Source organism: Ammospiza caudacuta, chromosome 21 (genome assembly GCF_027887145.1).
Source record: "Ammospiza caudacuta isolate bAmmCau1 chromosome 21, bAmmCau1.pri, whole genome shotgun sequence".
Taxonomy (NCBI): domain Eukaryota; kingdom Metazoa; phylum Chordata; class Aves; order Passeriformes; family Passerellidae; genus Ammospiza; species Ammospiza caudacuta.
In genome coordinates, this window is record NC_080613.1 from 1,568,527 (window position 1) to 1,584,965 (window position 16,439).

Below are 16,439 nucleotides of genomic sequence, written 5' to 3' on the forward strand. Positions count from 1 at the left end.
CCTTCAGTAGCCACTACTCAACAGTGGACAAAAAAACTGCTCTTTCAGGAATTAATTTGCAAAGGAAAGAAAAAAAGCAGAGATTACCTGAGCCTGCCCAGGAAAGCAACCACCAGAAGAAATACTGGGGTGCTGCATCCCACATCCTGTGCACAAGGGGAGAAAATCCCTGAAACAGGCCAGAAGGTTATGAAGGAGCTGTCACAGATCCTTATTAATTTGGGACTGTGCTGCTGCATGGGGTCAGGAAAAGCCTGGCAGAAATCAAATGCAGCTACAGGAACAGAGGGCAACATGAAGAGAGAAGGGGCACTGCATTATGAGCACAGGTTTCCTGCATCTCCTACTCACATTCCAGGGCACGGGTTTTACATGGACTCCCTGTGCTCCTGCACTACACCACAGCAGTTATTCTCACATAAACCCCCTTCAAGGCATGGTAATGCAAATAACTGCAGGCTTGCCAGAGAAGAATTGGCATTAGTGACATGCAAAACATGGCAAAGCATTACAAAGATGGGAAAGCAATGTAATATAATGGACCCTTGTCTTCATATAATTAGCAATTTTTTTCCCAGGAACATTTACTCCTATATATTGCTGCATACTGACTGTAACTGAGCTGCTATTTTAAGAGCAGTAAGAATTAGTCACATTGGAACTCCAAAATTATCACATTTCATGCCTAAGAAAAGCATGAAAAAAAATTTAAGGCCAAAGTGCAGCCCAGCTTTATTATATTCTTGGCTATAATACTTGACATAGACTATGTCCAAAGGGTCTGCAAACATTGTATTGCTGGACCCTGAATTCATGTTCTCCTCAGCCTCCCAAACAACCCTTGCATTTTTTGCCTGTTCTCTTCAGTACCTCCACACAGGCACTGAAAGATAACCCTGCTTAAAACCTTGCACTCCTTCCACTGCCTGCAGACTGAAGAAATCCCAATTCCCCTGTGAACCAAGCACACATTTCTGTGCTCAAACACCAACATCTGTCCCTTCCACAGGAACAGTCCCAGCCTGTTTCCGTATTTAAGTCACAACAAAACAAACAGCCATGGACGGCACTGGGCTAATATGGCACCTCCAGATTAGGGAGGTCAACAAAATTGTTATTTGCTGGAGCTGGTGTGCTGCTGATTTAGCACAGACCTCATGAAACCACAGCAGGGCCTGAAAATGGTCACCCAGGACCCATTCTCTCTAATTCCTTAATTAGCTTCTGTGCTGAACAAGCACTGCAGGCATAGCCAGTGCTCCTCAGCAGAACACAGGGCAGGGCCAGCCCACTCTCCCTTACACTTGCACTCCAGAAATGCTTCCAACACGAGATGCAGGTTACTTTCTTTGTCTCAGCCAAATGACAAGGAGTGGAAAGGTTTCACAGGTTTAAAAATGAAATGTTACACTATCCCCTCCCAGCTGACAAAGATAGTAGCAAACGTGTCACCAACTGTGCCACAAAGACATCATCTTTTGCATTCTGATACCAAAGCACTGAAACAGAGAAACAAGTGAGGCTGACAACTACTCACCAGGCAATTAAAATAACACAACAGGATAGCTGTGATCACTCCTTGCCAGAGCACTCAACCTCCACATTACTTATATGATTTATTCACCATAAAATCCATGTTACAGCTCTACAATGCATAAACCAGCATCAAGGAATTTGGATCAATTTTTTTCTATATTCACCAATTATATGAAAATACTTATTTTCATATACAGAACATTTTTAGCTTATTTAACATTATTCATTCACATTATGTAGGATCCCTCCTGGATGACTCCAGCAGAAACTGAGTTTAATTTCAGAAGCCCTCCTGCCCTCGGACTAAGGTCTTTAATTGCTCCTTGTGAATCTGTGCCATCAAAATAGAGAGATACAAAGGCTGATTCACTTGTTTTGCTTTTTAACTGGTGAATAATTAATTTCTGTAATATTTGTACTTAAGCTGTATCATTAATAATTTCTAATACAGTCCTTCTAGACTTGCATGTTTGATGAAAGCAATAAAATCCAATGTAGCTATACAGATAATGGTCAAATCCAAATTAACACATCCGTTTTCTGGATAAGAAGGTGACATTTCATTTTGTGACCCATTCATTGCTTGAACCTTGAGAACCACTGAGTGATGTCTTTACAAACGATTCTTACATCCTTTTCCTACCTTACTGGAGTCAGCATTCAAATGAGAAGTCACAAAACTGCTGTCCAATGCAAAAACATCCACATTGTTCTGTTTTCTTTCTACCAAAAAAGGCTGCAATTTCTACTAGTGTTGGATTTTTAGCATAAACACTGAGACAACACAACAAAATTCAGCTTCCATTCAGAAAAGCCAAACAAGCAAAGAAAATTAATCTGTCCATTATGAAAGCAATTAATAGGATATTTCTTTTTTACAAAAACAGAGCTATAAAAGGAAAGCAGTGTAATGCCACCAGCAGCTCTGTAGGGTTTTTGTTGGAGGATTGAATCACAGTCACTCGTTGGTACAGCCAGGTACACTCAGGGACCCTGAGGCAAGAGCATGCCTGAAGCCACTGCATTCCCACTCTCTGAGAAATGGGAGGAAAAGAGCTGAAAAAAAGGCACGGTACCTTTGTGATGAGGATCCTGTACTTCTCCACCAGGTGGTCGTTGTTGTGACACCCTGCCAGCAGCTGCCACACCTCGCCCCGCAGCGCCTCGGGGACGCCGCTCCGCACCAGCGCCGACAGCGTCTTGGGCCGCACGCTCAGGTTCAGGTGCCTGCAGGGAGGGCTCGGTTACTGCCCCACAGCCACAGGAACCGGCTGGAACAGCACTCACAGCACCCTGCCACGCGCTCCACATCTCCACGCGAAATTCAAGTTCATTTGGAGCACTACTTCCCAAACTATTTTCTTGACTCTCATTAAATTTATATACATATAGCATTCAACAAACCAGAGCACTCCATTAAATGCTGCAGGACAGAGGTCACAGCCTGTAAATTCCAAGTTCAAACCACCCCAAAATGAGCAGTGTGCATGAGTCTCCTAGCAGGAGGTGACCCTCTCAGGGAGGGAGGGACAGAGGAGTCAGAGCTCTGGGAATCACCTCTCGTGGTTCTCCAACTCCCCCCTGCATTAGGGCAGCCTCACTGCACCAGCCAGCCCCAGCTGAACAGCTCCTTCCAGCGAGACCACTGACAGCTCATAAATTACAGCACTGCAAGCTGTAAAAACTAAACCTACTTATAATTTATGCACTTACAGCACGTCAAGCTGAACAGCTCATTTGTGGCTTATATATAAAAATCCCCAAAAGACACACATCTTTAAATCACAGAAATTACTATTTTTCAGCAGTTACTAAAAAACAAACTTCTGGATAAAATGATCAAGAGAACTGACAGACAAAGCCAGGCAGAAAGATGAACTCGTGTCACATCATCTGCATTATGTTCTTAATAAACTGGCATTTATTAATGTTTGTAACAGTCTAACAGATACATGGATAATAATTTCACACAGACTGGGATTCCCTATGGCCTTTCTCCAGTCTACAGTGTTCTGACACAATAATCTAGAGACTAACAAGGCAGACATTTAAATCACTATTTATTGCACAGAACTCGGGACCATCATGTCCTCCTTCACCGTGCTTTCTCTAAAAGAAATTAACTAAAATAAAAATAATATTTATAAAGTAGTTACATTTATATCAATGTCACTATAGACATATCTTTATAGAGCATTTATTATGCCTTTATAATATGTAAGTATATTTATATAAAATACTTCCTATACACAAAGTATTACTGTAAAGGCCTATAAAACTGATTTGCCTTACTCTCAGATCAGAGCAAGTACAGCAGTAGTTCCAATGAACACAGTCATGAAGGCTGTACTGGATTCTTCCCAACTATGTTTGAAATGAGAAAATTGTGTGACTCAGCAGTTATGAAACATCAGCCAAATATTCTTTGGTATCACAAAATACCAAATATTTAATTACTATACAAATCTAATTACACAATTCTAAAAAACTAGCATGAAACTACCTGAAGTCTGATTTTTATGGTTTTCAATCCTCTTATGTTAAAAGCTGGGGGATCATTGCTTCCAAATACACGTTTTTAGTTAAGAAGGAAAGCCCTTTAACACATATTACAGCTGTTGCCAGCATTAGCACAGAAGCATTTCATATCCTCTTAGAGCTGCCAAAACATTTCCAATGGGAGTCAGGTGGCTTAATTATCTCCGAGCCCTTGGAAGAATTACAAAAAAATTCAAGTTGAAAGAAACTTTCTCACAGCAGCAGATGCAGAGAGCTCATGTGGGAAAGATGTTTCTCCAAATCTAGGAGAGGGAAAAGGGATCATACATCATTTTACCACAGTCTTCCTCTGTTACAAATGTGTCCACTTAGTGCAAAACCAAAGAGGAAGGAAAACAACTTGTTCAAATAAGCAATAACTGCAGAAAATACTAAACAGTTATAATCTTAATTTAAAGAGATTCCTGTCTAAGTGGTCACGTCAATACTTTTTCTCATCTAAGCTGCATGACTGACTCCAATCTCTGCTGTCCCACTCCTTAGATCCAGGAGTTTGACTTGCTGTCCAGCCCCTGCCCTGCTCTCATTGACTTCAGGAAGCAAAAGGCCACAATTAAAGCTGCAATTAAAGAGTCAAAATGAAGCCTGTTTGAGCTCAGTCTCATGCTGCCCATCACCCCATTTGTGGGGAAAAAATAAAACCTGATAAAACCCCTGAATTTTACAACAGTCAGCATTTCTTTGGAACTGCTCAGGCTACTTCAAGATGAATAAAACAATCCCTCACCAAAGGAGGATTGTGTTGCATTAGCAATTGGACTGTCAAGAAACACTCTTCTTGTACACTGACATTTTCCAGGGAAAAACAGCAGAGCTCATGTACTTCCTTCTTGGCACGCTCTGGAGCCTTCCTTTAGATAAGGGAGCAAAAACATCTTCTCTATCCAAGTCCAAACCTCCCATTTCTTAAGCTACAGTCACTAAGATATGACAGCTGCAGGAAAAACTGGCTGTGAACTCAGTCAGAATTACAAAGAGGAATGGAAGTGATCTGTGCAGAACAGACAAAGCAAGAGCTGCATTTTCTCTACATTACTTAGTTTAGGTTTTCCTTTAATAAAATCCAAGGAACCTGAAGAGAAGTAGAGTTTTAAGGCAGAAACAACTAAAGACACACCATAAGTGAATTTCTGTACATTAAGCATGCACTCAAAAATTAAAATATTTATACCACCTCTAAAGAAATCAGAAAATATCAAGGCAGAGAATAAGGGACAGAGAACTAAACCCAAACTAATCTTACATCAAACAGCCTCTGGAAATAAAAACTCCAAGCAGAAGGAGCAATCACAATGAGAAGATTCAGAACTGTAATTTTCAGAATGTGATTTTGCCACTTACCACTTGGACAGCAGCTCTCCCCACGTTTCAAGAATTTTTTCTGCACACTCTTTGGAAACATCTCCAGAACCACTTAAGAGTGGTTCATCATTGTCTGCCAAGAGAACAGAAGGGACACTTCAGCCAAGGCCACATGGAAGGCCAGCAGGAAAAGTGGAAAAGCAGAAACCCAAGTTATCTCCATTTCATCTTTGTAATGCCAGATGTTTCTATACTCAGAGTGGTTGTGGTTTGCTTAAATTTTTTTTTTAAAAATAGAAGTTCTTGAAAATGCATTAAGTTCCAAGCTGGGCAGGTCCTGGTACTGTTTCATCTCTCCCAGACGTCTGACTCTCCACTAAAACACTGTCTGCTGACACTTCCAAATAACACCAGCTTCTCCTTCTGCTCTCAAACCTGCTCACAGCTGCTCAGGGAGGGGCAGAAGCCACATGATAATCCCCAGATTTTAGGAGCCCTTTTTCACATTGTCCCAAATACAGGACACAGGAGGCCTGGGCTGAGAAAAGCAGGGACACTGAAGTGCCAGAGGAGGGAGAGGCTGACCAGGAATGCCAGGACACTGACTATGGGATCTTGCAGTATTCCAGCAATAAAGAACCCCTCAATCAGGCAGATTCTGACTGGAAGGGATTCTACATCTTTTATAACCACATTATTCACCAACTGCCCTTTCTCAAAGTCCACAAAGCACAGGAGCTTCTTACCTTCCTCCTCATCATCCTCTGGAGGCGATGGGATCATGGAGCCCTGCGAGCCCGACTGGGGCAGGCGCAGGGAGGGGCTGGCTGTGGTTTTCCTCCTCTCCCTCTCAGATTCACTCTCCAGGCACACAACCTCATACAGAGTGTCAGAGTTGTTCTTCCTGTCCTTCTGCTTTATCTAGGAAACAAGGTTCATTCCGCTGAGGAAGACACACAAATGCCACATCACTTCCTAAGGCTCTGCCTTCTCTTTCCAGACCAGGAGAGCTGAGGAACAACTTCCATCCCGTTCTACAGTGAGGAATGTTCACACCTGGGACACACTTAATGCCAGGGGCAGGCTCTTAGTGCTCCCTGAAACCTGCTGGGAGCATGCTGCACCCACAGGCACAGTGTCTGCCACAGGCACAACGGGCACTTGGATCTGCCATCCACAGGGAGATCATCTTTCCAACCATCAATGAACTGGACACAAATGCACTGAACGTTTAAAGTTATAAATGCATCTGTGGTCTAAGAGATGAAGGTTCCTCAGCAACTATATGAAATATGCAGCAACTTTGCCTTTATTCAAACAGTAGTGGAAAATTGAAAGCAAAAACTTAAAAATTATGTCAAATTCTTCTTCAAAGAGAATTTATAAAATGAGTTAAAATAGAAAAGGTTTCTGGGAATACTGATGGTGGCAAAAGTAGTCTTAAAACTTTGTTCATATTTATTTGAACAAGATGAGATGAGCTTTAAGGTCCCTTCCAAACCAAACCAGTCTGGGATTCCATGACTTTCCCACAGTAATGGTCTTTAGCAAAGCTTCCAACTCTGTGCATACATTGCTGCAGGAACACAAATTACTGAGTTCCAAAGCCTACTCTGTGACCCTGTTTCTCCATAATTTTCAATGCTTTGGTACCTTCCTTTCCTTCAAAGAACGATTTTTCTTTGTGAAGCAGTTCTAAAATTTTAATACATTTTAAGGACTTGGAATTTTTTTTTCCTAAATGAGTAAAAATAGAAAGCAGAGAAGAGAAGGTGAAGAAAAGAGTGAAATAAGATTCATAATTATACTCCACACTAAGCGCCCTGTGCTCAATTTTATTCTTTGGAGCATTAAAAATGAAGAGAAATACTTCAAAACTAAAAATTATTAAATCACTAAATGCAATCAGAACAAATAAAATCCCTCTGCTTTCACCATTTCCGAATAAAGAAACACTGCCAAAGCAAGATAAGCCAATTCTACACAGATGTACTTTTAATAGGCTAATCATGACTCCACAGAAACAGGTTTCCCTTCCAGGCTTATCAGGCAGTACATTCTATATTTGTTGCTTCCACTACGAGTTTTGATAATCCTCCATTAGTAAACACTGCAAGTTGGATAACCTGACAGTGTCTGTGGAAAAAGAGAATTGGCCAAGATAAGTCACAATGTCTGTGAATTTGGTAAGACAAAAGATCCAGAATTAGCTCAGTAAGATAAGCTTCCTCTAAACTGCCAAACAGAAAAGGCACCTTTTGGAGGCTGTAGAATATTTATAGCCCAACAGCCTCTACATGCTCCACCTCAAAAATATTCTAAATAAAAAGGCTGAGCTCATCCATTAAGAATTTTTCCACCTTAAACTTTGAAGGATAGGGGTTTTTCTTTACATAGAAAAAGAATCCTTGGTGAACTTCATCTTTGTTACTACCCAGATGCATTCTTTGTTAGCACTTAAAGGCAAGTGTAAAAAGAATGAAGAAAAGCCTCTTGCTTAACTCAAAACCTCTTCAAATAAGAACACTTATCATGAAATTAGGACTCCAACACTGCTTTCTTTTTGGGCTGCACCCAGAATTGCTAAGCCTTGAGAGAGCACGTACATCCACATTGTTATTTGCTTTTATACATTTCCAGTTCTTTAAACAGGACTTTCATTTCAGAACAATAGTTTCTAGAGCAGAAGAATAGCAGCTATTTCAAGTACATGATCTCTTCAGTGACTTGGACCTTCAACTTACCAGCCTTATTTTGAGACTAAGTTATTGCCTTGTACTGTTATTAGGAATATCCTGGACAGAAATAATCCTTCCATTTTTAGGAGATGGGTAAAAAAGTAAGTTGGAAAAAACAGTAAAATTTTTTTAACAAGTTCTAGGGATTTTTTGTGGTTGCTTGGATTTTTTTCCCCAGGGCAAACTTGGGGTATGTGTGAAATCTCTGTTTCCAACCATGCAGAAGGGGAAAATAGACTTTGACAAAAAATAATTTCCTTTGGAATTTCATGTGAATGTTCGCTCATCTAAAGAAGAAATGTTCAATTTGCATGATAAAATAAGTTTAGGGATCTATCAGATGCCATGTCACCAGGATTACAGCAAGAACTTTTCTCTTAACCCTTAATTTTACACAATTATTCCTCCATACCCTTATGGCAGCAAGTCTCAGCATAGCCCCAGTTTGCAGATAAATCCTCCATTCCTTTCTGTGGTTTGGCTGGAAAATCCATAACCCTCTCTGTAACCTCGCAGACTCAAAGCTATCAAAAAAGCTATTTCAGGCTCTTTATGGGAACTGCAGATAGCCAGCAACAATCAGTACAATAAAGGGTAGCTTTTCTCAAAGTGAAGTTCATTTATTTTACCTCTTTGAATCAGGAGGAAAATGTTGCATTATGAACATTATATCAGTAAAGGTTTTAGCAATCATAGGGAGAAACAGCCTATTAATTGTCAATTTTATTTCTTTATTTTTTAACACAATTACCTGTTTCAATTTTAAGAAGAAATTTTCAGTTGAGCTCCGTTTGCTGAAGGGCCAGAACAGCCTCTCATTAGGTGAGCAAACTCTGACTTTTGTCTCCAGAATGAATCGAACGGGCTCCTGCACCTCAGTTATGACCAAATCCACAGCAGTGGTCATGAACAACACTTTATCTAGAGAGAGAAAATGAAGCCACAATGTGAAAAGAAACATTTCAAATAAAATATTCCATAACCCCTTTCCCAGCAATATGGAAGAACAAAGGAAACTTTCCTTTTCAGAATCGATTTTCCACCAATATTTAACATCTCAAAACCCTACAAGTTTCAAAATAGGAAAATTGGATCACTATGCACTATTCACCAGAGAGTAAGGAAACTGCAGCCTTCAAGCCAAGAAAATGATCTTGTTAAAGAGAATAAAAATTCTGCTTTTTCAAATCCCTCTGAAATTGTATCCAAAACCTTCTTTAAACATTATAGAGGATCTGTGCATTTAACTGCATAGTGCACACCTCTTGCCATGCAGCCTAATTACACTTCAATTCTTTTTTGGTTTTAGCAGTTACTTAAGTGTTTAATACCATGATATTAAAGGCATTTAAGACCATGTCAGCTGTGACGTTCCAAAAATTGCCTACACACTCTGATGTTCCAACAGGAGGCAACAGGGCTCAGTGACCCAGGAGATGTCTCTGGCAGAGAATGATAAATTGTGTCCTTCAGGCAGGATGGCATCCACTCCAGCACCAGACTGTGCCCAGCAGCTTTTTCATGACTTTGCCCAGTCAATTCCCATTAACTTCCCAACCTCTGGCACACAACAGTGACAGGAGATTGAAAAGATGATAATTCAGCTGACATCTTCAAAGAAGTAATGACATTCTCTTCCAGGACTCAAGAGAGCAGTGCAACATCAGCTATTTTTGGAAGACACTTGGATTGGTTTGCTTTCATTTTCACAGGTATGGGAATCCTTCTGTTTAATTAAACACTTGGGTTTGGAAAAATTTGAACTGACCACAAGACACTGAGCAAAGCAAGTGCCTGCAAAACTCATTTAGTGCAATTCTCAATGGGATTCTTGAAAAGGTCCAGTGGTGCACAGAGCACCTGCATCCTGCCCCACACCTGCAGAGTCTCCTACAAGGACACAGTTCCTACAACATATTACTGAACATTGCTTGCCTTTGTCTTTTTGTTTGTTTTTTTTTTTAATTTCACGTGGCATTTAGCACTCTACTTTCTGAGAACATATCCTATTCTGTGAAAGTCTTTTGTGGGATTCTTCTGAAAAGATAAATCATCCAATGCCCACTATGGAAGTAATTTCCCTGCCTAGGGATAACACCTGGCAACATTCATACCTTTTGGTGTTTCTTCATTTACAAACTGGAAGTGTGGAGACTTTTGATTCCAGCTCCCAGTGATCACGTATGATTTCCCATCAGAACTTTTACCCATGGACTCCTGGAAACAAGGTAAGTTTATGTTTTGTTTGTTTTAATAAAGAAGTTTCTACATTATGTAGCACCAGCCCTGTGAAAGAGCTACTGCACTGGCAAGGAAAGGGCAAGTCCATGTGACAGAGTCTGCAGCAGAGATCATCTCTGAAAGAAATAGCAGAGTTCCCCTGCAATCCTTGGTGTCCATGCTGATAACACGGAAAGGCCAATTATTATTAATTATTCTATTAATACACAGCATAATCAGTCATTTTGGAGGTGGCCATTGAACAGCAGCTTTCAGTTTACAGAGGTGTGGATGAGAACACAATACATGTTATCGAGTCACTAAGAACCAAACCAATATTTTATCTAATGCTCAGTTTGTCTGTCTTCCCAACAATCTCATTTTCTGGGCAATCCAAAGCCTGGCAGAAAACAAAATTATTCATGTAGTATTAAACCTTTTTGAGTAGTCACTCTGTACTGCATAAATACTAGCAAATTTGTTGTCACTTCAGCCTTGTGAAGTCAAATGATCCCTATCATTACTCTATAGAGAAAAGTGAGTCACAAGCACCCACTAGTTCTGTGTTACACTGGAAGCCTCTCAGGCCTCAATTCTCACACTGATAACTAAGCTGTAAAACTTTGCATGTTCAAAGCACAGCACTTTAATATTCAGGATATCTAAAAATAAGGTTCCATGTTTCTTATTTCTGGCCTCTGAATGAGAACAGTCATGACTGACTGTAAAACTGGGCAAGTCCCCTGACCAAGCACCAGGTCACGTCTAACTGAGCAGCAGAGGCAGGGATTGAACTCAACTGCCCAGAGCCACACCCTCAGCAGTGGAACCTACACCATCAACTCCCATCAACAACTGCAGAAGTGTTCCCTGTCCATCCTGACATCATGCACAATCATAACCCAAGTTCTTACTGAGTTTTGTTAAAAAGATCCTTACCAAATCCAGAAGGTGCATGTCGCCACTCCGAACGTCTTTCCCACGGCTAAGGAGAAGGCCAAAACATCTGCAAAGCCAGGCAAAAAATGTAACTGCAAAACTTGGACATGCTCATCAACAAACCATTAACATTTCTTATCTAAGTATCTGCTGTCATACATCACAAACAGCCCATGAATCCACTGACAAACATCAACAAACCTTGACATTTGAACGCAGCATCAAGCACATCCAGCAAAACAATGTCAAGTCAACATCAAAAACGTCGAGCAAGATTTCAGGATCACATTTACAAGATGATTTTACCCAGTTTATAGCCTGGAAATTGTTCCATTACCTTTGTTTTACAGAACAGTCTAATAAAGTCACTGCTAACAAGAGTTCCTTATACCACAACAACACTTGGCCTGCAGTCTTCTGCCCTTCCTTTGGTGGCTTTTTTTTGGGTTTTTTAGACATATTTGCATAGAATTTACCCTTCAGTAGGGACAAGGATCAGATGAAACAAAAGGACCTCTTTTATGATTTCATTTTGGCCTTTTCAGAGACATTTTTGGCCCACACAGGTATGTCCCACTTCATCCTCAAGAGAAGTATGGCACTAAATCACAGAATAATTACTAACCTGCTCCCTCAGAGGCAAAATACAGATAAAGAGTCTTTTAAAAGTTGATGACATTACCTTTCAATAGCAAGTTCTTTATTCGTTGTCTGTTGCACATAAATCACAATCTTCTTATCAATCCCTTGGCGGAGCTTGAAGCATTGCCTGTCCTTGTCTTTGGGAACTGCACTGTTATTCATATCAGGAAACAAAAAAAAGAATTCTCAATTTAGCTGCATTCCTTGCATACAGCAAACCCAGCATCAGACACTGCTGCAGCTCCTTACACCTGGGATTCATTTAAACTAGAACAGGAAACTCTCAAAAAGGGAATTCAGGGACCACCTCAGCCTCACACTCTCTATTCACTCACTTTCCAACAGAATCATATGCTGCACAAAAGAAGAATCTCTACCTGAAATAACCTTTCCCATCATCCTCTTTGATTTCCAGAGACACGGAGAAGGTGAAGATGTCGCTGTCAGGAGTCTGGGGGGTGGCAGTGGCTGAGAGCGGGGTCTGTTTGGCAGAGCGCCGGAAGGCAGTGGCAAAGCTGTACAGGATTCGGCTCACCTGCAGCCAGAGTGACAAACAGCAGCTGAAACCACCCCGCATTTTCACTAATGCACAACAAATTGTATGAAAATAATTCCATTTTAGCATCTAATTAACTTTTTCTGCACTTCTTAGGATAAACTGTTAACTGTGCATTCTTATCCCATAACTAAGGTTTGCTGATGGATGAATTACATTACTTAAGTGCCTGAAAAACTTCCTGTAAATTTCATAACATTTACATGTACGTAATATCATTTGACAAAAAGCTTGCACTTACAGCCTCTTGGATTTCACATCGGAAGACATGAATCCTGAAGAGTTCTGCATTGTAGTGGCTTTCAGTGAAAGCAAAGCAATCACTTTCAGGGGTCCCATCATGCCCTCGTACACAGAAAAGGATTTTATAGATTGGATAATTTGCTATTTCTGTGTTTGTCTGAGGATCTAAAAGTCTGTTAAAATAGAGAGAGGGGAAAAAAAGCGAGCTTGCACCTTTAGAAGAATTATTTCAGCCAGACATAACTTGCAAGCTTTAACAATTTCATACCTCCTAGAGAAGTACACCACAAAAGCTAGATCCTGTCATTTACTGCAAAGCATGACCACCATAATGATGTTTAAATTGAGCAACACAAAAACATACAATGCCACAAATGTTTCCACCAATAATTTCCCCACCTCTGTCAGGCCTTGTGTATCAGACATTTTCCAAACTACTTTCCAGGCTATTTCCAAAGTGTTCGTCAATAACCAATCCCACTATGGCTTTGGTGATAGCTTGGATGATCAGAGAACATTTTGGTAGAATGTTTGGTAAACAAATTCAAAGGACTCCTTTACACAGATGTCTGTAAAACCCACTTCTCCCACTAAAGAAAATCCAAGCTGCTCAAGTCTCCTGCAGGTAAACCATCAGCTTGTTTGCTTTCCAAAGGAGCCAAGCTGAAGGCAGAGCCCCAGAGCAGCGAGCCCCGTACCTCACGGTCCCTTCAGAGACGTTGGGCACGGACAGGGTGACGTCCAGGGAGATCTGGCACTGGCCCCGCAGGATGGACATCATGCGCAGCGCCTCCACCTCGCTGCGCGGCGCGTTCACCGAGGCACAGCCCAGGTAGGTCAGCTTGCTGAACACCACGCTGTCCTCGTCTGTCACAGGAGTGAAGGGGCTCAAATCCTCACAGTCTAGGGCAGCACAGCAGGGGGAACGTCAGAAACAAGGCAGGGCACGGCAAGGGAAGTGTCAGACACTGCTGCTGACACTGACTCTCAGACACTGGCTGCCCACTGAATAACGAGACAAGAGAGGCTGAGAACAGAAAAGCCAGGCCAGGTCAAAACACTATAGGAAAGCCCTGTACTTGTATTTTATACAGCCAGGCAAGTAAGTTCAATATTTGTGCACACATCTCAGGGCTGGTATAGCAGTGTTTTCAGAATACAGGACAGTTCAGCAGATATTAACTCCTGCATCACATACATAACCTGGAATTTACTGCACTAAGTGATTATAATGTGAGACATGGGGAAAGGCTACTGGCCACATGTGTACCTAAATTCTCTTTACTTTCCCCACAAAAAACAAGTTCAAAAGATACTACCAGATATTCCTCCCCTTTTTTTTTTCTAACCTCCTTGGGATGGTTTTACTGGCAAGCTCATTTCTGGTTTCTGGAGTCCTGCCACCGACACTGGGTTAATGGTAGAGGATGCTGACGCTTCAAGGACAACAGGTTCTTCCCCATCTCCTCCAGTTCTGACTTCTCCAAGGTCCCGGTCACTGCCCTGATCCTCCATGGGTGGATCCATCAGCACGTCTTCCAGCTCCCGCTGCAGTTGCTGCTCACTTCCATTCCCCACAATCTGAGAGTCACAGAGTTGGGACACAAAAAAGAAGAAAAGACTGTTCAAACAACAAAAAACACCCCTCAGGCACCGGGTCATTCATATTGCTTTTTATTTACCAGTCAAAGCAGCAGTCAACAAATTTAACACAGTTACAACCATAAACACAAACTTCAGGGTGCAAGCGCTCACCAGCATGGATTATATCCTCCCTGCTCTAACAAATCTACAAGCTCAAAGCAGGAATTTTCTAGCACTAGAAATAGCGGGGAGATTTTAAACCAGTCTTTAATCACTAACTACAAATACTACCTTTGACAGAGAAACTTACAGATGTCCACAGTATGGGCTATAACAATTCTCAGATTAACACCAGAAAGGGATAAATGTAATTAAATATGTTATGTGCTTTATGGGCAAGATAGAAAGGTTTCACAGGAAGAGAAGCATCTGGAACAAGATTATGCCATCATGCTGAGGAGAACAGCTTTGCTTTGTTTCCCAACGCTCAGCTGCAGTCTGACTTTGAGCTCATTGAAGTCAACATGAAAGCATGAAGCCCCCTCAACAGTGTGAAATAAGGTCCTGAAGTGGAAAGGGAATGAAGGCATTCATTTCAGGAAGCTCTCAGATACTGGTTCTAAGGAAACTCTGTCCACTTCTCTGCAGTTAATAGGGAAGTGACTGAATTTGCAGAGTATTTACCAGATGCCATCAGCAAATGACACTTGCTTCTAACACTTCTGCAGCTGCTGCTGGTTATTCCTGCTGACACCAAAACTCAACCTAGGAGCACTTCCATATTCTCACCTCTCTGTAAACTCACTGACCAGCTACTAAAAACCAAACTATTCAACTAGCACAAAAAATAATAATCTAGTGACTGTTTTGACACAGAATCTAAACAATAAGAGACATTTATGCTCTTGAAATTGCCACAAACAGAATGTCACTTTTTGTACAGATTAAAATACACTCCCGTGCTGTGATCACCTGCCAGGAGCAGGACAGCGTAACTGCCTTGCTCAGCTGTACACCCACAGGGGGAGGCAGCTGTAACCTGCAACTAGTCACAGAAATCCACATATTGCCATTTTTCTCCCAACAATTTTAGTATTAATTTCCATGATTCATTGTGGAAAAATCTTGCACAAGCATGGGGTCATCAAAGGCAGAAGGCTTTCAAGCATCATGTTTATTATTCAAGTCTTTGCATACAATCATCAGAAAGATGATGATGGATGATGATGATGATGATGATGGAAGATGCACCATGTTCCTTTACTGTATGGAGTTTATATGTTTTGCAACAAAATAGAATTAATTAATTATAGTGTCCTGTCAGTCCCTTCAAAGGCTATATATCAAAAAACCTAGAGTAACTTCTAGTTTACAGAGCCTGTTCTCTATGAAACCTGAAGTTAAAATTCATTCTGGTAAAAAACTGCATCTGATACAGCTTTCCTCACAGTCAACAGACTTTGGTTTGGGAAAGGACGGTGAAAAATTCATATCCAGTGAGAACTACATGTTGTATTGGTATTAATATAACATGCACATGAAAAATGTTCTATTCTATCAAGATTAAAAGCCAAAAAATCTGAACTGCAATCTACTCTATTTGGTAAAATAATCAGTATGAATAACATATCTAGATGTTACATCTATAAAACATGATCTTGAAAATAAAATTTCCCAAAAATAGTAGTGACAGGTAAAACACAAATTCAAGTTGTTTACAGAAAATAGGCATGTAAAAATAAAAAACCCATCTCATAGATATTCTAAAACATCATCATCAAAACCGCATATAAAAAGCAATTTTAACTAATTTCTGCAAGAAAGCTCTCCTTCTTAGCCCAGACTACCCTCAAAAAGAGTTTTAAAAGGCACAGTAACCACACTTCTGGACTAGAAGAGCCCTGCTGTTCTCATAGCCCCAAAAATTAAGTGCAACAAACCAGCTGCCTGCACACCGAGGCCTAAAACACAAACCAAGGTTAACTTCACATCAACTAAAGGTTCTTATGCACCCATTTGGATTCCCCACATCAGGGGAACAGGGCACACAAAGGTGTAAATGTGCCTGAAACCCAACCCCAACTACAGCCCCAAAACCAGAGCCAGCCTGGCAGAACCAA

General features: G+C 40.9%; 1 protein-coding gene across 3 annotated transcripts in view; it reads right to left on the reverse strand.

The window, feature by feature from the left end:
- The window catches only part of RABGAP1 (RAB GTPase activating protein 1), a 60,918-nt gene that overhangs the window by 35,764 nt on the left and 8,715 nt on the right, over positions 1-16,439 (reverse strand). For 2 of the 3 annotated variants that reach the window (XM_058818474.1, XM_058818473.1), the window contains exons 3-13: positions 14,085-14,316; positions 13,434-13,638; positions 12,734-12,908; positions 12,314-12,471; positions 11,977-12,087; positions 11,295-11,361; positions 10,250-10,352; positions 8,887-9,056; positions 6,144-6,318; positions 5,437-5,530; positions 2,613-2,763 (exon numbers count right to left, since the gene is read on the reverse strand). In XM_058818474.1, the coding sequence (XP_058674457.1) occupies positions 2,613-2,763; positions 5,437-5,530; positions 6,144-6,318; positions 8,887-9,056; positions 10,250-10,352; positions 11,295-11,361; positions 11,977-12,087; positions 12,314-12,471; positions 12,734-12,908; positions 13,434-13,638; positions 14,085-14,316 (1,641 nt within the window). Of the gene's footprint in view, positions 1-2,612; positions 2,764-5,436; positions 5,531-6,143; positions 6,319-8,886; positions 9,057-10,249; positions 10,353-11,294; positions 11,362-11,976; positions 12,088-12,313; positions 12,472-12,733; positions 12,909-13,433; positions 13,639-14,084; positions 14,317-16,439 lie in introns of those variants that run through there. The other variant, XM_058818475.1, reaches the window with a different exon arrangement.